We start from the raw sequence: 22,785 nt of genomic DNA, 5'->3' as shown, positions 1-22,785 counted from the left end.
GGACGTGCAGCTGCAGGCAGGTGGGGCCTGCCCTGTACGTTGCGATTTGAAAACAATATCACTTTGTTCACAGTGCTTGTAGCAGCACAGCACTTGTGCTAAGCGATTTGCTTGGTATTGTCACTGGTGGCGATGAACACTTGGACTATCGCTATGGCTTGACTCAAGGTTGGGGTCTCTAGAGTCAAAAGTTTGTGGAGTATCACTTGGCCAATGCCAAGTACGAAGAAGTCCCTGACCATGTGCTCCAAACGTCCTTCAAATTCACAATGTCCTACAAGGCGTCTCAGCTCGGCGACACAGCTCGCCACTTCAGACCTTTTGTAGGTGTAGAACCGGTACCTCGTCATCAGAACACTGCCCTTCGGGTTCAGATGCTCCCGGACCAGTGTGCACAAATCATCATACGATTTCTCTGTGAGTTTCGCTGGAGCAAGCAGATTTTTCTTGAGGCCATATGTTGGTGCCCCACAGACACCCGGTGAGGAGAATTGTCCTTCGTTTGGCAGCATTTGCTTCTCCTTCCAGCTCGTTGGCCAGGAAGTATTGGTCGAATCGCTCCACGAAGGTTTCCCAATCATCTCCCTCCGAAAATTTCTCCAGGATGCCCACTGTTCTCTGCATCGTTGGGTTCGTCATCTGTATCTGGTCGCCAGTTGTTATGTATGAATAAAGAGTCTGACTAGATACTGTGAGCTCAAAGTAAAGTGTGACCGTAGTCTTTTATTGCAGGTCTCCAGAGTGCCTCTCCAGCCTGTGAGGTCTCCTTAAGTACAGGTGCTCCCAAGGGATTGTGGGATCCCATGGGACTCCAGGGGATGAGCCCTCTGGTGGCTACACAAGGTATTTACAGGTTTACATCTATAACAGGAACCCCATTCATACATACACAATACTTATTACAATGACAAACAAACCAATGGATAGATACACCCTCACTACATAATGTTAAAGTGTGCAAAGCCTGCTTTTTAACACAAGTTTATCCTGCACAGAAATTGCTCAGTTTAGATTCATCCAAATCAGAACACAAGAAACACAGAGGCTTGTAAGTAAATATGCCACAATCGGTAGTTTGGATGAAGAAGGGACTTCAGTCAATTTAATCTCACTTTTCTTTTTAAGAACACCAACACTTCTCAATACAGCATTTGTTTGTTTCAAATGAGGTTTGTTTTCTGGCCTCAACCACTCTTCCTGCACCTATGTCAACCTATTAAAAATAAATCCTGATGTCTATCTTAAAATTGCTTTTCACAGCTCTGAATCGGCACCTTCTTACCCTGATGTACATCAACGTTTTACTTCTCTAACTTGTTAAGTATTGTATGCAATTCTAAAAGCATCTTCGATGTAGTTTTCGAGGTTCAAGAGCCCAAAGTTATCAAAGCTCCGCCCAAAGCTCCAGTCATCCCAGCAAGACAGGCACCATTCCTGTGGGAGGCGAGAATAAAGATCATACTTTAACCCCCAATTCAGTCTTTTTTTATTTTGACCTTCCCACACAAACAGTAAAGTACTACTCTCGAAACTAAAACTTTATGCAAGAATTGATATTTTTTCAAAGAGACGAGGGGTGTGGACTTAATGTTGTTAAACACATTTTTAAGAAGGTGAAATGTGATAAATAAAAAGATATAGGGCACAAATTTGGCCAGTACAGATTTCTGGCGCACTCACCAGAGGCTTTTGTAGAACTCCAAGGGTGCCAAAAATCTTCAGGCCGAGTTGGGCCGCTCCCCAGCCTCTCCTCGATGGTGGCGCAGCGTGGCAACTGGATTCGGGGGCGGAGCCAGGTCTCGGTGCTGAAAACAGTGCCGGGACCTCTGCACATGTGCACTAGAGTATGCCAGCATGCCCAGTAGCTCCTCGCCCCCAGAATCTGAGTGTGCTCTGCAGGCTGAGTGGGAGGGGCCCGAAGCACGCCAGCCCTATCCCTGACCAAATGGGCTCCTTCATCGGCGGCCCGCTGCCTTCCCTTCACATAAAGGTAGGACTTCTATTTTTTACTTGTTATTGATTGATTGATTGCTTATTACTTTGGTCTTGGTGCTTTAGGTGCAGGGTTCTTTCTACTTTTTATTTGTTAATTAATTGTTTATTACTTTTTGTGTTTTGTTTAGTGCTTTGTAAGTCTTGGTGCTAGGTGCAGGTCTTCTCAGATTCCTTGTATTTTTTGTTATTGAATGTTTATTTTTGTGCTTTAAATGTACTTACCTGCGCTGATTTCTTAACTCTCTGCAAGGGTTTTCTGTGCGGGCCACAAACGCTGGCCTAAGTTAGTTTGGAGCAACTATTAGCTGTCCAAACTAGCTTAAATGGTCAAAACAGGCACAGGTGGCTGGTAACAGCCCCTTTTGAAAAAAAAAACGAAACTAAAAAAAATCCTAACAAACTCACTGAAGATACTCCAAAAAAAAGGAGCAACTCCTGGCCAAATTTGGGCCCTATGGGGGGGTCGGGTCCGGGGGCGGGGGCTGGGGGGGAGCGGGGAGTCGAGTCGGGTTGGGTCCCGGTCGGGAGGAAGCAGGAGCTGGGCGTGTGAGGCAGCCTTATCCACGCAGCCCCAGTGAGGCCATTGGGCCAGGGCTAGGGGCTGCGTGCTTCGGGCCCCTTCCACACAGTTTTGGGCGCTTGGAGCTACTGCACACGCGCGCCCACTGTAGCGCGCATGTGCAGAGGTCCCGGCACTGTTTTCGGCGCAGGGACCTGGCTCCGCCCCACACAGCTCGTGCTGCGCCGCGCCCAGCTCCAGAGGACCTGCAGGGAGCCGGAGGATAGGTAAATATTTTTTAGGCTCACTTTGTGGCGCGAAAAACGGGCATCCAGGTCGGGGCTGCACCGTTCTAGGCATGGCCCGAAACTTGGGCCCAGGGGGTGGGGAGCATTAAACACAAAGGACTAAAACATTAAACACATCACTTAAAATGGCCTAAAACCTCTTGCGATATTTTGCCTTATATCTGCTGAGTGAGGACAGTTGTTTCTCTTTTTATAAATAAGCAAGCCAGAGATTGGGGGGGTGGGGGCTAGAAGGGAAGAGAGAGCACTAAACATCTCCACTTTTAAAAATAAAGAACCATCAATAATAAATGATAAATCAAAAAATTAAAAAATAAAAGTCACTGCAGCACGCACGCACGCCTATCCGTTCGGCTACGGGCGGGAAAGGCGCTCACCCAGCCAATGTTTCTGTGGCATTGTTCCAAAGCGCATGCGCAACGCTGCTGGCACTCTCAGACACGCTGGACCCTAGCCCCGCCCCCACGTCGGCTGTGTAGACACAGCACGACAATAGCTCCGCCCCCCCGCAGCTCAAGCTGTGCTGCGCCGACTGGAATGGAGACCTGCAGGCATTTCAGAATAGCGAGGTACTTTTTAGGTGCACTTTTAATTCTAAGTAATAGGCGCAAGGCTCGGAGGTGCGCCGTTCTAATGACCAGTTCAAACTTGGGCCCCATATAACTGGAGTGAAGTGATTTTTTTTTTTGGCCAATTCTTGTCAGATCAACTCCAGCGCCAAAGATAACTTTGCGCTATTTACACTTGATCTTAGCCAAAAGGCCGAGAGGGGAAGCTGCACTGTTCCTGGAAGCACTACAATACCAGGTCGGTGCATGGAGTGGACGGGGCAAGCCCCTGTTTCATCTCCCTGTTCCAAAAAACAATTCAATATCTGGTCCTCATAGGGGATATTAAACTGATAAAAACAGATACTACACTTGATCTTAGCCAAAAGGCCGAGAAGCGACTGGAGTGAAGTGATTTTTTTTTTGGAGTGAAGTGATTTGCCTCACCAAACACCTTTACAAATGGATAGTTTTCTTTTAAGTTGAGAAACCTTACTGAAGGGTCAAGGCCCATAGTGCTACACATTAAGGTGGAAATGAGAAAAGTTAGCATATTTCCTTGAAATTGTAACTTCTCTTGGTGTTGCTGCTCGTGGGTTCGTCTAATTTTTGGGGTTGATATTGGTTAATAGACTAAATAACATGTATATATAAAGTAGACATATTTATATGGTGTGTAAATATTTATATCACTTTTTATGCACTTGATTCAGATAATTCAAAACCATCAGCCTTTGGGTCACCCTCTATGATTTTTGCATTGTTTAAAGCCAATCTACTTTAATATTAATTTGATTATTAAGGAACTAATTGACAATTTCTGATTATGCATTAATTGTAGATGCTGGCCCGGAATTTGCAGCCAGCAGCAAAGCGAAGGTGTTAGCTGCTGGCCCCGAAGTACGCTCCGCACTGGGATCTCGCAATCCCTGTGTCGAGAACTTGGGTTTTCCGACCTTGAATTCAATTCAACGGAACTTAATGGGGATCCCCTTGTGCAAAGTGCTGTGCTGTCAACAGACTGTTTAAGCAGCCAATCAAATGGCAGAATTCTTACAGACAGCAAACAAGAAAGTGGATAGGCCCTTAAAATTCTAACTTTTTAAAAATAGTTAGTGAGAGCAAAAGATTGATTGGAGTACTCACATGGGGAAAAGACAAACCTAAAATAAAGATGCACAAACTCTCTTTAAAAAAAAATAATTTTTTTGAACTTTCTTCAAAAAAATTACCTTTTTATTAAAATGGCCAAATTTCACACCGCAAAAAATGAAAATTAGTTTTCTTGCCCCTTAACATTTGTTTAAGCAGTCAATATGATGTTAAAACCCCAGTTACACCTAATCCCTTTGGGTTTAACTTTTAGTGGGGAATTTAACAGCATACTTACTGCGGAAGAGCTGCAAGGTATGAGAGGGGGGGGGGGGGGGGCATTGGGCGGAGGAAGGGGAGGCAGCGCAGTGCGTTTTGGAGCTGTCAGTGACAGACCGTAATTTGGGGATTTCCGCACATGCTTGTGCAAGCGCCAAATTCCAAAGTTGCAGTCAGTTTCAAAAGTGGTAATGATGGCATACTCATAGAAAACCGTCTAACCGACCACAAGTTCAGGGCCAATACAAGAACGAAAGAATTAGGAGCAGGAGTAGGCTGTATGACCCCACGAGCCTGCCCCACCATTCAATAAGATCATGGTTGATCTTTGACAGCAATTCCACTTTCCCGCCCGATCTCCATATCCCTTGATTCCCCTCGAGTCCAAAAATCTAATTATCTCAGCTTTGAATATACTCAAAGACTCAACATCCACAGTCCTCTGGGGCAGAGAATTCCAAAGATTCACAACCCTCTGAGTGAAGAAATTCCTCCTCATTTCGGTCTTAAATGGCCGGCCCCTTATCCCGAGACTATGCCCCCGAATTCTAGACACTCCAGCCAGAGGAAACAGCCTCTCAGCGCTGTCTCCCCTGTCAGTCCCCCTCAAAATCTTGTATATTTCAATGAGATTACCTCTCATTCTTCTAAACTCCAGAAAGTATAGGCCCAATCTACAAAATCTCTCAGCATAGGAATCAATCGAATGAACCGTTGCACCACCTCCAAGGCAAGTATATCCTTCCTTCGATAAGGAGATCAAAACTGTGCGCAGTACTCCAGGTGCGATCTCACCAAGACCCTGTACAATTGTAGCGAGACTTCCTTACTTATACTCCAATCTCCTTGCAATAAAGGCCAACATGCCAGTTGCCTTCCTTATTGTTTGCTGAACCTGCATGCTAGCTTTGTGTGTTTCTTGCACAAGGACACCCAAATCTCTCTGAACACCAACATTTAAAAGTTTCTCACCATTTAAAAAATATTCTGTTTTTCTATTTTTCCTACCAAAGTGAATGCCTCACATTTCCCGACATTATAGTCCAACTGTCACCTTACTGCCCATTCACTTAGTCTATCTATAACCCTTTGCACTCTTTATGTCCTCCTCATAACTTACTGTCCCACGTAGCTTTGTATCATCAGCAAACTTGGATACATTACACTTGGTCCCGTCATCTAGGTCATTAATATAGATTGTAAATAGCTGAGACCCCAACACTGATCCTTCCGGCACCCCACGAGTTACAGCCTGCCAACCTGAAAAAGATTTGTTTATTCCTACGCTCTGTTTTCTTGCAGTTAACCAATCCTCAATCCATGCTACTATATTACCCCAACCTCATGAGCCCTTATTTTGTGTAATACCCTTTTATGTGGCACCGTATCAAATATATCATAATATTGACTACAAACAATAATGCAAGGGATTTTAGTATGAGATACCGCAATATAGTAATACTGGATCACCTATAAAGAACAGTACTTTTGTGATGCATTAGTTACTTGCAATTCTAAATTCTGATTTTTTAAATCTTCTCACCTCTTCTGAAGCTGTTGACATTATATAGAGTAGATTCCCAAGCAATGGCCATCATCTAGTATCTTGCATAAGTGAAAATTCTACATGTGTCCCTAAACAGCAAATGTCAAGAGGCTATTCAAGAATGGGGGCTTCATAGTCAAGTTGAATCCTGTCCTGTGGCATCCACATAGTTGCACTTCCAGTAAGGATTACTGGATTGTGAGTGGTAGCCTTGCCTGATTTTCTCTTCCTTAAACCAAGATGCTAAAGGTATTTGTAGCATCCCACCATTGCCCAATCTGAGATCAGCTGGCCGGGAATCAGAATAGGAACCTCCCAGCTCTCTTATGGCTCGATTACTCACCAGGTGAACTTGGAGAGCCACTGGTAAAGCTACTGACTACCACCACGAGCTGTGTTATCAGGGGGCATGACCCACATTTTTTTTAAAACTGCTGTCAGAGGCAACCCTGTAACATAAAACAACTTGACATCAGTGCTGTCAAAGGCCTTGAAACTTCTCTCAGGAGATAGTTTCCTTGGGTGTCTCTGATGTCAAAGCGCCACTGTCATAATGTGCTTTTCCCCAACATCAGAGAATATCCCTGCCAGAATGACGAAGATTGGACATGTGCAGCATTGCAATTGCTTTAAAGTTGTATTTGTGACTTTCATAAATTGGTAGTGAAATTGTTGCATGTGGAGTTAATGGCCCGGAATTTGTCGTCTGTGTTCACCACTGGCCCCGAAGAAAGCTGCCCGCGGAGATCTCGCCGTCTCGGTGGTGATAAGTTTGCCTTTTTCGACGTGCAAGTTATTTCAGCGCTCTGTAGTGAGAATTCCCTAGTGCGATCTGCTGTGACATCAACAAGCTGTCTAAGCAGCCAATCACATTGTAGAATTCTCACAGGGAACCAAGAAATGAGAAGTGGCTTTTATCTGGACTTTTAAAAAATGTTAGAGAGCAAAACAAAGGTTGGGGCTCTCACATGGGGATAAGGTAGAACCTGAAATATCATGCACAAACTTAAAAAAAAAACTTTAAAAAAAAAGTTTCTTAAAAATTCTAATTTTTATCATAATGGGGAAATTTGACACTTCACAAAATTAAAATCTCATTTTTCAGGGCTATAACATTTCTTTAGCAGCCAATACACTGTTAAAACCCCAATTACACATAATCTAACAGGGCTTAATATTTAACAGCGATATTACCACGTTTTCGTTAGTTTCACTGATTTCACAGATTGCCGGCTATGGGTCCACAGCGCAGCCAGTGTCGGAATAGTGAATGACTGACCGCAACTTCAGGATTTCTGTGCTACGATGCGCTTGCGCTAAATCCTGACGTTGTAGTCAGCTTCAAAGGGGTAATAACAGCGAACGCTGTTAGTTCGCCGTCATTACCCACTGAAAATTCTGTTGTTGCTGAATCTGCGTGCAGGCATATTTTACACGACGGGATCAGGCACAATTGTAGAATTGCTTCGATTATTATTTTTAAAAAGTATAAGCCTTCTTCCCAGTGGGCTGGTAGGTAAATATATTAGTGTGGTACAAAGCCTCATCAGCCAGTGGGTCCCAGGTTCAATTTCTAGTCTAAGCTGAGCTATCTGGGACGGCTATTAAAAGTAGTACAACTGGCAAGGCAAGTAATGGGCTCTGGAGGAGGAAATGAAAAATTAAACTTTGTTTCTCTCAAATTGCTATCCGAGGACCATGCTGAAATTTGTGTCGATCTCAGGCGAGAATAAATTTGAGCTTGGATATTGTGGTTCTCACTACAAGTAGCCTGCCTATCCTTACTACTGACACACACAGCTCCCTTCCTGGTCTTGCTCCAATGGACTTCTACATCCGCCCGTACCCTCCACTCTGGACTATTGTGCAATTCCTCGTCTGTCAACTGCAGGATTCAGCCATCACACCGACACCTACTCGACAAAACAAAAAATTCATAAGAAAGTGCGCATGTGTAGAAACATTTGTACGCATCTGTGCACACAGGACTGGAATGTCCAAGTGCAATGTTTTCCTTTATTTGTAATAGCGCCAACTGCAATTAGAGGGGATCGGTGATGGTCCAGAAAGGCAGGGGGGGGGGGGGGGGGAGGGGTGGTGAAGAGGAGAAGTGGATTACATGTCTAGCTAATGGTATATAACGACAAACGCATAAACTGTTAGTTTATCTTCGACTGTACAATGTGCCAGTAATGCCACAAATTCTGCCAGGCTGCCACCAACCACGCACAGTCTCAATATAATCAGAGGCGTTATTGCAGTTCAGACCTTCATTTGGATCTCGAAATGCACGACGGTAACAAAACTATTACTTTTTTTCCGCATGTGGTGTTGAAGGACTGGAAACATTTTTTTTTTTAAAAACGGAAATAATAAGCTTACCATCCTCCCACAGCCTCCCCCCACCCCCTGCCCCACCACGAAAGTTTGATGGTTTGAAGATAGCCTTTTATTCTAGGCCAGATACTCTCTGCGATAGGAAACTGAATCCTATAGGGAACAGACGAAAGGGACTCTCCCAGTCAGTATTGGACTTCCTTGTGGCACTTACAATGAAACCATTATACATTGCATGAGGCAGGTCTCTTACACAGCAGCATATAATTCAATGAAATTAATACGGATATTAAATAATAACAGATTTTTTAAAAATCAAGTGAGGGGCCCACTTACCAACTCAAACCATGCATGGACTGAAAGACTGTCTCCCAAATCATACGCAGATTACTGAAATGTTGCTTTAAGCCCAGCACTACCAAACAGTTTTAAGTTACACAGAGAATGATTTTTTTAGGCCCGAGTCGTCAGCAAACTAGTACAGTGGAGGATCAACTTGGGTAAACACTCCCTCGCTACTCAACATTTCTCTGCAAAGGTGCCTTCAAGCATTCATTACAGTACCATGAATACACAACTACAGCCATTTAGAGAACAACTCATTGTTTCACCGTAAGGTTTCTCCTCTCCTCTCCCCTCCCCCACTCTATCCATGCAGCAAACGAGACAGATCTGGCTTTCATGCACAATCATGTTTAATAGATTTTCTCCTCAGAGGTACTATTTTTAATCAAAACTGTGTGTGTCTGTGTCGTAACTTGAAGCTACACTACGTTACATCTAACATTTGAAAACTGCCATACTTTGTGCGACAGTAGTGCCAAGCGACTCTACACTCTTATAAAAGCTGTTTTAGTTAAAAACACAAATGATGATCTCACAAATAAAGAGGAATACAATCGAACAGTACTTTCTTCCCTATGGGCACACTATTAAAAAAACTTGGTCAACAAGGAAATAATAAAGCATGAAAAGCATCGAGAACAGAATTATTAAACGATCCCAGGCAACAACATGTGTCGATTTGCGTGTTATCAGTACTTCAACAATACATTTCTCCATGAACTCAAAGCAGCGGTTGCTCCAAAAATGGATATTAAATGCCCTAAAAGATGAGGTTTAAAATGCCATATGGGACGGTAGCTTGTGACCCTCAGTAACTGATACCTGCTGCAGTAAACAGACAGGGTTTATAATGCCACATGCTTCAGCTTTAAAAGTAACATCAGTAAGAAAGAAAAAGCCAAGCTTTTGGCAGCTGTCCTACAAACATGAACAGCCACCATCATTATTCAGCACAACAGAGCCTGGCTTCAGCTTAGCTACTTTAGGCTCTCACATTGTTTCCCCAATAAGGGCTTTCTACTTAAAAAAAAAACTGAAATGCTTCTACTGTGCCCACAATCAAAGCTGAAAGCTGACCTGTTCTGGGTCTGAGTCATACTCCTCATCATCTGCACTCAGGGACATGGCCATTTCTCAATCTGGGCCCAGCCACAAACAAACTGACATGGCTGGACTGCTGTAGTAACGAGCCTCCACCATAAACCCAGCTTCCACACTCAAGGCTCATCAATATTCATGAGGGAAGGTCAGGATGGGGTTGAACCGTTTCAATTGACCAATCAAAAATAAGCAGATGTTTTATTTTGAAAAGCAGACAATAGGGCTGCCGCTGGTTGTGATTACACACCATAGTCAGCAGGATGAATGACATTGTGAGGGCACACACACGACACATTAACAGATCATCCTGCTAAAATGACTTGAGAGCTCTTCCCCACCCCTTACACATCTGACAATTACGAAAATTAAATTACAAATAAGCCACAAAGAGTTTAATGCACTGAGCAAATAAAATGAGTGCAGCTGTAATCACAGAGCTTTTACAGGCACACTTCATTTACAGCTTTATCTATGATTCCATTTATTAAACACTCCCGTGCTGTTTCAGCCCGTGTATAAACAATGCTGCATGCAGACTTTGCCAGCTAATATAGAAACTAACACTCTTAAAGGTCCAATTTAAAGCACATAACTAACATGTGTAGTTTGACTTCTTTTGCAAACTATAGTCCTTAAATTCATTGTGAAGTTAATGTGTGAAATAAAGCTTCCGTGGTTTGGCAGCAGTTAATTGCCGCATGCTGACAAAACAATAAGGGAAACAGCCAACATATTTTGTTTTAAAGTCCATAATTAAAAACCATTAAAGATTCAACTCGATTTTAGAATTTTCTTTTTTAAAACAGATGAAGACGACGAAGAAAATAGCTGCATTTAAGGATGTCATGAAGCATTTCACAGACAATGGATTACTGTATTCGGTGCAGCCACTGTTGTCCTTTCGGCAAATGCAGCAGCCAGTTTACACACACACACACACACACACACACACACACACACACACACACACACACACAAAGGTCCCAAAAACAGCAAATGATATAAATGACCAAGTCATCATCATCATAGGCAGTCCCTCGAAATGAGGATGACTTGCTTCCACGCCAAAAAAAAAGGATGACCAAGTAATATGTTTTTGGTGGTGTTGATTGAGGGAGGAATGTTGGCTGGGACACCAGAAGAATTTTCTGTTCTTTGTCAAATAGTGGCATGTAATATTGCCCTTAATTATTTTGGAGTTCAAGGTCCCTTTAAAGGACTGCGCAGCCCATTCATAATTTCGCACATGCGCGAAATGTCCCATTGAAAAAAAGGTGATGCGCCTGTGCGGGACCTCCAGACAGCTCGGGAATATTGCTGCCATGGCATCTTTCACATCCTCTGAGCAGCGGCCTCAGTTGTGCATTTGCCCAAAAGACTGCATTTTAAGCAACAGCATCAGATGTGATTATGCGTTCTAAGCCATAGTGGGGATTGCACGAAAAGCTCTCTGATACAGAGGAAAGAATTTATCACATTGCCTAACTAACATGGAACATTCAATGTCAATGCATCATGGGGGGAGGGTGTGGCATGGAGAAGGAAATTAGCCACGCAAACCCATGAAAGATCCATTACCAAAACAACAACTTGCATTTACATAGCGCAGTTAACCTAGTAAAACGTCCCAAGACACTTCACAGGAGCATTATCAGACAAAGTTCGGCACCGAGCCACACAAATAAATGAGGACAGGCAATTGTTAGGTTTTAAGGTGTGCCTTAAAAGGGAGAGAGAGATGGAAAGGTTTAGGGAGGGAATCACAGATCTTAGAGCCTAGACAGCTGAAGGCACGGCCGGCAATGGTAGGCAATGTTCCTCCTAATTTTTTTGTTGGGTGCGCGGCCCCTTTAAGAGGCTATGCGCGATATTTAACATTGAAAAAGCTGGTCCCAGGCCGCGTAGGATCGGCGGAGCTGCACCCTCTAGAAAGAACATTGATGGTGGGACAAAGGAAACCGGGAATGCACAAGAGTCCAGAACAAGAGCACAGTGATCTCAGAGGTTTGTAGGACTGGAGGTTAGAGAGATAGGGAGGGGCTAGGCCACGGAGGGATTTGAACAAGGATGGGATTTTTAAAAACGCGGCCTTGCTGGGCTGGGAGAAGTACGTTCATAGCAAAAGTACTGGCAGACCTACTGAGTTCCATGCAATTCAATAATAAAACAAATCAGTTGGCTGCTTGATGGTTCAGTTGGCAAAGCCAAAATGTAACTGAGGCATATTGAACAGAAAGGTCCCAGGTTGTTTTTCCTGATTGTAGCATCCCAACTGCACAATTAGCCTCTGTGATCCTAGACTAAGGAAGGAAAAAATACTCAATCAGGGTTTCCACTCCAATTGTCATCTGATATCCATTGTCCTGTTGGAAAGTATTGTAATGGCCCTATAGTAAAACAGACTGCTGCCTTCACTGTTTGGCCTCCTCATACAGAAAGATTGATCATTTGGGTAAGGTACTCGAGGGCTGACAGCACCATGGGAACCAAATCATACCATGAATTATTACTTTCAGGGAAGAACAACAACTTGTCTTTATATAGCGCCTTAACGTAGTGAAACGTCCTGAGGCATTTCACAGGAGTATTATGAGATAAAAATTTGACACCGAGCCACATAAAGTAGAAATTAGCGTAAGTGACCAAAAGCTTGGTCAAAGAGATATGTTTTAAGGAGCGTCTTGAAGGAGGAAAGAGAGGTTTAGGCAGAGAGTTCCAGAGCTTGGAGCCGAGGCAACAGAAGGCATGGCCATCAATGGTTGTGCAATTATAATCAGGATGCTCAAGAGGGCAGAATTAGAGGAGCACAGACATCTCGAGGGGGGGGGGGGGGTTGTGGGGGCTGGAGATTACAGAGAAAGGGAGGGGTGAGGCCATGGAGGAATTTGAAAATAAGGACGAGAGTTTTGAAATCGAGGCGTTGCTTAACTGGAAGCCAATGAAGGTCAGCGAGCACAGGGGTGATGGGTGAGCGGGACTTGGTACGAGCTAGGACACGGGCAGCCGAGTTTTGGATCACCTCTAGTTTACGTAGGGTAGAATATTGGAGGCCAGCCAGGAGTGCACTGGAATAGTCAAGTCTAGAGGTAACAAAGGCATGGATAAGGGCTTCCGCAGCGGATGAGCTGAAGCAAGGGCGGAGACTGGCAATGTTATGGAGTGAAGAAAAGGGAAGAAAACTAAGGTTCCAAACTCCAGTCTGTGCCGAGATAGCTGATCTCGAGATAGCTGATCTCAAGATAGCTTCCAAATGGACTCTGCCTCTCAGTTGGAGAAGAGAAAAATCAGTGAGGAGCCCTGCTCTTAACGCTATCCAGTGACTGTTGCTGGACATGTGCATGTATGAACAGGATTATGTTGGATTGCATTGTGGTACCCCCTGAAGTCTGACCTCCAACTGCCAGTGCATTTCAAATGAAGAACTCGAAGAGAAAATTCACATTCTGTCATAGCGCTTTGGAGCTCTAATGTACTGCACGATGTCACGTAGCAAAACAATTAACCAAAAAAGGTTTTGAAACACAGGGCCGGATTTTGTCCTCAATGGTGAACATACTCGTCAGCCTTACACTTGCACTTACACTTACTTGCCCACAAACTTTCTATGGGCTTTTGCACTGGAACTTTTTGTGATTAGAAAGCTATTTTAGCACAGCGCCTTCTACACGGGATCTGGGACCTGGGTGAACAGGGCAAGTAACTGTGTTTCTCCTTAACCAATCAGATTGCAGAATCGTTCATGAGCAGCGCAGTCTGAACCAGGAAGTGTCACTTAGAATAGATAATTCTATGACAAATCATGTACAGAAAGCGTAATAAGGAGATGAAAAGAAAGATGGCATTAAGAGGGAGAGATAAGAGACAAAAATATTTTTATTTAAACACGGTAATAACGGTGAGCGTCGTTAACCTCAGTTATTTCTACCGCAAAATCCTCAAATCGGGTTTTCCATTGAACTAAAAATGTGAACAACGTTCACAAAAGTTCAAGTGGTGACAGAAAAAAAGTGTTTCCTTCAAAGAGATAAAAGATCTTAAATAGGAAATAGCCATGCAAATAGGCATGCAAATAATATCTATATAAAAATAAATTGTGGCTTATATTTATTTGAAAGCTATCCTTATAAGAAAAAAAAAAATATATTAAAATATTTTCATCTCGACATTCTCTTGAAAATGAAGCTCATTTTTATAATTATTAGTTGCTGTGTGTGTGCGCGTGTGTGGAATTGGACATTGCTAGTTAATGCTGTACCATAAATCCAAATACTTAAATGATATTCCATGGAGAGACAGGAATTGAAATACAGACCTGCTTAAAATTTAGTTTAAATTGGCTTCATTATCTCTCTATACAAGTCCTGTGCACAGCGTCTGTCACAGATTAAATCTGTCACACTCTGAATATCCCTGCAATACGAGAAATCTGTGCAACGCTTTTCTGATTTGCTCAGGTGTTAAATTAACCATGCTAATTTACTCAATTATAAAAAGAGAAGCTACCAATCAGAATGGGGAATAGCTACCAATCATCACAAAACCACACAAACAAATCACCAAATTTTTCTCAAACTACCACAAAGCATTTCAATTAATTTACTCATTTATTTTTCCGAATGCATTCGGCTGCCCCTTTCCTTCCTCACTCAGGTCACTTTATGCAACTAAAAATTATATTGACATCAAACATTTTTTTTAAATCTTAATTTTCAGGGGGGGGCAAAAAAGTCACTACGCTTACTTATAAAACCTAATTATTTAGTATTAGAAATGCAAAAGTTGAAAAATTGTGCCGTGGGTGGGGATGGGGCTGGGGGGAGAGGGGGGAGTTTCCTGTTCCTTTTCATAAATTTGGTTTGTGTCATCAGAGTGGGAGTTGGAAGTTTCAACTTTGTGCCTGTGAAACTACAATACCCAGAGTTCACCATGACAAGCTACATCACATGACAATGATATAGAAAATATGAACATCACAGCAGTGGGTTAAAATACTCAGCTTTACAGCCAACAATTACAGGTTTCAGAACAGTCTTACTCTGACTGACTCTAGACTGCCTGTGAGCTGCCAATATAATACTGAGAGATAGTGGCACCCCCCGACCTGCAAGAGAACACCATTGGCAGGTCGGGCTATAAGAGCTGGAGCTAGCCTCTGCAGAGAGCAGCGCAAGCCGTTCCAGGAGAGCGATGAATTCGAGTAGGGCGATTGAATTGATGTCACCAAAATCCAGGTCGCTGATTGGAGCATGGGCAGGACCATCAATGGGGTCGGGACCCAGATGTAGGAGGAGCGGCGGCGAGAAGTGGAGAAAGATGGGGGCCCAGGAGAGGCGAGGTTACAGTCGAGAAGCGGCGGGGTCATGGTCCAGGAGCAGCGAGGTCGGAGGCGAGGTCAGGGTGTCAAGGAGTGGTGTGGTCGTGGCCCAGGAGCGGCGATGCTGGAGTCGAGGAGCGGCAAGGGCGGAGTTGAGGAGCGCCGAGGGCAGAGGCGAGGTCGGGGTCAAGGAGCGGTGGGGTTGTGGCCCCGGAGCAGCGAGGTTGGAGTTGAGGAGCAATGAGGTTGGAGGCAAGGAGTGGCGAGGTTGGAGGCGAGGAGATCAGCAGCGAGGCAGAGGGCCCGGGAGTGGCGCAGCATACATCAACAGCGGGGTCAGTGCCCAGTGACGGTGCAGCACGGGCCAGCCCACACTGTGATCTATGAATTCCAAGGACAGTAGGAGTGTGTGTGCGTGCTAGGTCCGTGCAGCAGAGCTTGATCTCCAGTCGTCTTGGTTAACCCTTGCCACTGGACCAAGACCATGCTCTGTCAAGCCCGTGTGGTGGCCGATGTGCAATGGCCACTTCGCGTTAAAAGTATTCACGTACAGGCATCTTCTGCCCTTCAAGATTTAGTTCAGGACCTGGAATGTCAGGTCCTTCACTGAAACATTTGTGAACTCATCCTTTTTTGGTGTGGAAGTAGGTCATCCTCGACACGAGGGACTGCCTAATACTTTACTACTGAAAGATGGAAGTCTCAACCACAGAGATCTCCAGTCAATCAAGACTCCATCCTCATCCCAGAAATAGCTGTCAATTAAAGTCAACTACCCCAGGGTGGGACCTACCTTTTAAACAGACTTCAAAACAAAATACCTTGCTTGATTGAATTAATAGTGAATGAAGACAATCTTTTGTCACTTGATACCTGGAAGTCTCAATATTTGCTCCAAGTTTACAATTTACATTTATGTAGATCCCAGAGCCTGGAGCTGGACTGACACATTTCCATGTAACAAATGTTCGTTGTGATGCTGATTTACACCTTTTTGTGCAGATTACAGCAATACAAAAATACACAAAAATCTAATTGAGCAAATGGCATTAATCAACTCAAAGTTTTTTTTAAAAAGCAATTGTATAGAAACAAAAGGATGTTATTGGTAATTCCCTCCAACTCTGAGTTTTGGAAATGGGTACTGATTGTGATACAGCTTTTTAAACAATAAAGTTTTGAAGAAATTCAACAAAAATGGGGAAAAGAAAATGAAAAGGCAGTTACAGAAGACACCCACTCTAGCAGGCACTTTCAATGGAAAGTACCAGTCTGTGGATGTCTCCTAGCAATTTTCCTCCTCAAACATTGTTTAATTAAGCTATCAACGGCTGATCTGTTAAACCCAATGACTTATCCATGTGAAAATGACCAGTGGTCACATTGCAGTGACAATAGCCAAAGAAAGAGAGATACTGGTTGTAAAAGTAGCAGAAAAAGAAAGAACACCTATGAAGCTACTCAGGAAGATTAATAATAAACAGATAACAGGCACTATTCTATAATGCAGAAGGAAACAAGGTTAGAGATGAAGTAGCTAGAAAATCAGAGGGTTAAAAATGCAAATTGTAATCCACAGGGAGAGCAATATCATGGGGGAAATCACTGCTCAGAAAAGGCATAATGACAACAGTTATAGGGAGAGTTATTCACCTGAACCCAATAGCATAGCACATTGAGGAAAGGTTAAGAGATACTTGAGGGGACAAGAGACCCAGTGGTGGCAGTCTATGTCGGCTTAAATTACATGGAAAGAAAGAAAAGTCATGTGTAAAGATCGCCTCATGACTCAAAGTTAGTGGATGCAATCTAATGCTTTCTGGTCTACTTCTAGTTTGGTAAGGAGAGTGTTGAGATTCAGGACAAGTCTTTGGAATGGATAAAAAATTAGCTGAAAGGTGGAAAATAATGGAGGAGCTACATTGCGGGATGGATGGAGTGCTGTGTGAGGTGCCCGAGAAATATATTGGGACCACAACTATTTCGAATTTATGTGAATAATTTTAACTCAAAAACTCTGAAAGTTGGTCAAATTTGTAAATAATGAAAAACTAAGATTTACAGAAGGCAGCTCAGAAATTACAAAATAAATTGGACAAAATATGTAAATGGGCAGATTAACTTTAATGTAGACATTTGGAAAGTATTGCACATAGAAAGAAAAGACGGGTGATATTTCTCTACTCCCTAAGTGGTTGTTATATATGCATACTATAGATATACTCTCTGTGTAGTCACTGTATAGTTGCATAAGATGAAGACTTGTTTACCGGTTCAAACTGTATACACTATGCTGGAACCACCAGAAGGTGCCAGGGGTCACCTGTACACCACAGGTACCCAGGTATAAAAGGGAGTCCACCATGTGGTATCCTCACTTTGGAGTTATATTAAAATGGACTAAGGTCACGACAGTTCAAGTTCAATACTTTGCCTCGTGGAGTCATTATCAGTGCATCTAAAGACATAACAGTGTTGAAATTGTTAAGGATGGAGTTAAAAAGAGACCTGGGAATTGGGGAATACATTCTTCAAAACATCTGCTGAGCTTTGCTCGCTAATCTCTAACTACCTCTTCCATGGGATTTCATTGCTAGACATCTCTCAACATCTCCAACCATTGCAGAGGAGCAAGCAAAAAGTTAATATAATGCTAAACTATCGTGCCAAAATATTACAGGAAGAAGTCATGCTCAATCTATATACAACTCGAGTGCTGTGTCCAGTTGCTTCAAAGACACTGGGAAGACATCCATGTGCTGGATGCAGTTCAGAGAAGTGCTTCGAGGCTATTACCTAGTGTTAGAAATCGGAGTATTAGGAAAGACTTGAGAAACTGAGATCTTTTAGCATTGAAATGAGGCAACATGTAGAGGTACCTTGTAGAGGTGTGCAAGATAGTAATAGATATGGAAAAGATAAATCTGAAAATACTTCAAACCAAATTGTGAGAGTTGTACAAGGGGACATGGGTTCCTATTGGTAAAAGACAAATTTTGATCTAATTCTTCTGCACATAATGCTCTGATAACTTCCGCAGAGAGTGTACTGGAGGCAAAAACCCTGGTATTAAAGAATCAATTGGAAACTGCAATGGAGGGTGTAGAGCGTGTTTCTGGATGGATAAACTATGATGGACAGAATGGCCTTCCTCAACCATGATTATCCTGTGATCTGATGTCCTTACAGGAAAGTACACCTATGTCAAGTGGGAACAGAGTCAGGCTCAATTATGAATCCTGCCCAGACAAATGAGTGTTCTAGGCTTACACATGAAGGATAACTACTTCCGATAAGGTGTCAGAGTGCAACCATCACCTGCTGAACCATACCCCAGCAGAAGTCAAAGCCTCTAGGAGAGGAGAAACCACAAGAATCTGGTTTGGTTTGACATGCTGTTGGCCTGGGAAATGTACAGCCTATCTCGAGTGGGTCACTGGGCAGTGCACACTATGCTTTTTTTTAAAACCTGTAAAAAAAAAGGTTGAGTTAAATCAAGAAACTGAAGGGTTTGTTACACCCGACACCTGATATTAGAATAAAGGGTTTTCGTGTTGCCTGAGGGACTGCCTATGATGATAACGACTGTACCACTGCTGGTACCAAAACAATCATACGTGCAAAAGTCAAACAGTGTATAAACAAACAATGCGCCCAATTCAATCACATTGAATGATGAATCCCCAAGACAAAAATGTTCCATCACAAATAAAACTTCAACACGAGACCGTAGCTTTATGCATACTTGAAAGCACGTGATCAATTAACTTTTCTCTGCAAATCCCAACATGAAAATTACCATAAATGGTTTCAAAAAAGTACTGCAAAGCCCTTTCAACACCAAGATTTTTAAATTAATATAAATTTGTGTTTCTTTGCGGAGCTCTGGAGACAGTGAACTAGCTGCCTGTAATCAAAATCACGCTGGTGCAAATGATTGAAATGTTAGCATTTCTGCAACCATAAAAATGTCAATTGCCAGCAATCTTGAACAAACACAATTGAACATTTCCTTCAGTTTATGATCCTGTCATTTCTTCTTACCTTCACTGCCTTCTTTGGCCATGTTACAATCGGGACCCCAGTAATAGCCAGTTTCTGATCATCATCAGCATGTTCCTCCAGCACAGTCTGCATTCATAACAGGGATAGGAGAACAAACATTTTGTAATCAAACTTCAAGAAAATTCATTTATTTATATACACTAGTCATAGCATCAAAATTAAACACTGGTTGATTTTTCAAAGCATTGCTCAGAGGTGGTCTGGAGCACAATCGTGGCACTTAGCTTCTAAAATAGAGCCGTGTTTAACCTGGTGTCCCTTTAAGGCGACTGCTCAGATACTCCCCCTGTCTGGAAGTTGTCGAAAGAGACTTGCATTTATTTTGTGCCTATCACAACCACCGGACGTCCCAACGCGCTTTACAGCCAATTAAGTACTTTTGAAGTGTCGTCACTGTTATAATGTAGGAAATGTGAAAGTCACATTGCGCACAACAAGCTCCAACAAACAGCAATGTGATAATGACCAGATTATCTATTTTAGCGATGTAGATTGAGGGATAAATATTGGCCAGGTCACCAGGGATAATTTCCCTGTTCTTCTTCGAAAAAGTGCCATGCGATCTTTTACGTCCACCGGAGAGCAGACGGAGCATCGATTTAATGGCTCATCTGAAAGACGGCACCTCTGACAGTACAGCTATCCCTCAGTACTGCACTAGATTGTCAACCTAGATTTTTGTGCCCAAGTCTCTGGAGTGGGACTTGACCCACAAGTCTAGACAAATGCAAGCAATTCTGTCCGTTTACAAACACCCACGATTAATTGGAGGGTAACTGCTTCTAATCTTTAGCAATTAATTGTACTTTCTCCTTTTGGCTTGGGTCGCCACGCACGATTCTCCACCTTTGAGGTCAGGTGAACAACTTGCTCCCAGCACTTTGAGAGTGACACAAGATCAGTACAGGTGTGGAAGGTCATTCAGCCCATCTTATTTCATCCATCCAGAAGCACCCAATAGTTCCCCCATTGCACCATTCAATTGTTTCTTGAATAAGGAGAAAGATTCTGCCTGACCAATTTCTTCAAGTTCTTTAACGAAGTGACAACTCAAGTTGCAAGCCCATAATGTGCTGTACCAAAAGGCATTTGATAAAGTTAATTTCAACTCAAAAGGTAGGCTAAACACGGAATAAATAATAAACTGGTTGGAGGGTAAGTAGCAATGAGTACTAGTTTGGGAGGGGGGGGGGGGCAGGGAATACTGAGTTGTAATGTCTCTGGCGGAGTGCTGGGACCACTTCGGTTTCTAATTTACATGAAGGACCTGGATTCAGAAACTCAATGCAAAGTGGTCAATTTTGCAAATTATACCAAACAATGTGGTGACGTGATATTGGAAAAGGCAGCTCAGAAATTACAGATAAGGAATGAGTTGGACAAGATATGTAAGTGGGCAGAACAATGGTAATTTAATGCAAACAAAAGTAAAGTGCTATGCATAGGAAGATAAAATAGACAGGACGTGTGTACTCCATGAATGGTGTCAAAATAACTACGAATGAAGTTGAGAGAGACTGAGGAGTCTTAATAGAGTTGATGCCAAGTATGCCCAACCGATGCAGAGTGGCAATCCGCAAAGTCAATATTTTTTTTTTGAAATTCGTAGCCAATCGTTCCAATTCTTTGTCAAATCACAAACGCCAGAGGTCACCTTGCACACATCAAGGATCACTCTGCGCCAATGCTCTTAGCCAAAAGGCCTAGAGCCACTGCACCATTCCTGGAAGTACTGCAATACCAGGTTCGTGCCATGGAGGTGGATGGGTCAGGTCCCCCACACACCTCCGTGGAGGTGGATGGGTCAAGCCACCCCACCCAATCCGCAAAGTCAATATGATGGAGAACTACAGAGCCAAAATAGTGGAATGTGGGTCAGAGGAGGCAATGATTAAATGTTATAGTTCTCATCAGACCACACCTTGAATACTGCGTCCAGTTCTGGTCGACGAGAAATATTCAAGTGCTGGGGGACAGTGCAGAGAAGAACAACTCGGTAAACCCCAGTGTCAGGGGTATGAGTTATGAGGAAAGAGAAACTTGGGCTTTTCTGCCTTGAAAGGATGTGACTGAAAGGTGATCCTCGACGTATACAAGATTGTGAAGGGTATAGAAAAAGTTAACCCAAAATATTACTTTCAATTAAAAAGCAGGAACTGAACGACGGGACACAGGACCAAACTAGAGGAGGGTACTTTTAGGACTGATAATTTTTCTTCACACAAAGAGTAATCAACATGTGGAATAAAATTCCAGATAGAATAGTGGAGGCAAAAGGCTTAGAATCATTTGAGGAACAGCCGGACGTTACAATTGGCCGTTTGTATCTCTCTGGATGGGCCAAATGACTTTTCACAGCCATTGTTATCTTATGAAATGCTAAATCTAAAAGTAACTTGTATTCTCTTTCTACATGCTGCTGAGCATTAGCCCTGAGAAGTTTATTTGTTTTATTTTAAAGATCTGTCAAATACATGGGAAATGGTTATAACGGTGAATTTTGCACGTCTTTTCAAATACAAAACTAAAAGAAAAGAAAATGTATTGATTTTTATAGCTTTTTAACCTACTTCCCCCCAGGGCATTCTTGTAAACATTACCACAATTATGGAGGGCCCCTGTGCAACGGGAAAGAAATGGTTAACTGCATTATTAAGCTCTCCAGGGAGATAGTCACATGCTTCTTTATGAGCCGAGTCAATTAATGAACAAAGGGAAGTGGCTCCAAGGAGTCTGAAAGAATAAGGAACTGCAGTGATACAGGCTGAATTGGTTGGTCCAAGAATATACACCCGGCTTGCAATTCCAAAAAACGTAAATCACTCACCATGTTGCTTTAAATACAAAAGTATCAAAGAAAACATATTTCAATAACGATCTACTTATTTTGAAAACGGTTATTCTCTTTCTTACTATTGTTAAACTTAAGGAATCGAAGCCATTGCACTTGCTGGGTCTAAGATTACACTCAAAACTGTCAGCAATAGGTCTCTGTATCTTGTACTTTCAGTCCCCTCTCCCACACCCACTGTAAAAAGTGAACAAACTATCGAACTTTGTTTCAGTCGCTGCTTCTGTCAAGAGTGAACTGTTCATGCAGTTTTGGAGCCAGCATTTTGTACACAGGTAAAGTCCGGTTCATCCTACCCCCTTCAAAGTCTCCACTGTTCTCTCCGCTGGCCTCCCCATCCCCCCTTCTTCAGCTGCTGCACGATTCTGGTCATTGAGCCGTACCTTTCTTCGCTGCCGTCTGATTTTTTTGTCCCCTGCAGGCCTTTCTCCTCTCGCTCTTTGGTTGCTCCCTCACTCTTAACTTGAATCCCAACGGAGTAATGTTGATCAACACAGCCACGTTG

At 43.0% G+C, this 22,785-nt stretch overlaps 1 protein-coding gene and 1 pseudogene across 8 annotated transcripts in view; both read right to left on the bottom strand.

Moving 5' to 3' along the window:
• kdm2bb (lysine (K)-specific demethylase 2Bb) overlaps positions 1-22,785 on the bottom strand; it is a 251,822-nt gene that overhangs the window by 61,950 nt on the left and 167,087 nt on the right. For all 8 annotated transcript variants that reach the window (XM_070887826.1, XM_070887821.1, XM_070887820.1 and 5 more), the window contains one exon: positions 19,409-19,495. In XM_070887826.1, the coding sequence (XP_070743927.1) occupies positions 19,409-19,495 (87 nt within the window). The remainder of the gene's footprint in view (positions 1-19,408; positions 19,496-22,785) is intronic.
• On the bottom strand, positions 3,573-3,752 carry LOC139269873 (U2 spliceosomal RNA; annotated as a pseudogene).

This window comes from Pristiophorus japonicus, chromosome 8, assembly GCF_044704955.1.
Source record: "Pristiophorus japonicus isolate sPriJap1 chromosome 8, sPriJap1.hap1, whole genome shotgun sequence".
Classification (NCBI taxonomy): Eukaryota; Metazoa; Chordata; class Chondrichthyes; family Pristiophoridae; genus Pristiophorus; species Pristiophorus japonicus.
This window is presented reverse-complemented; position numbering and strand designations above follow the sequence as displayed.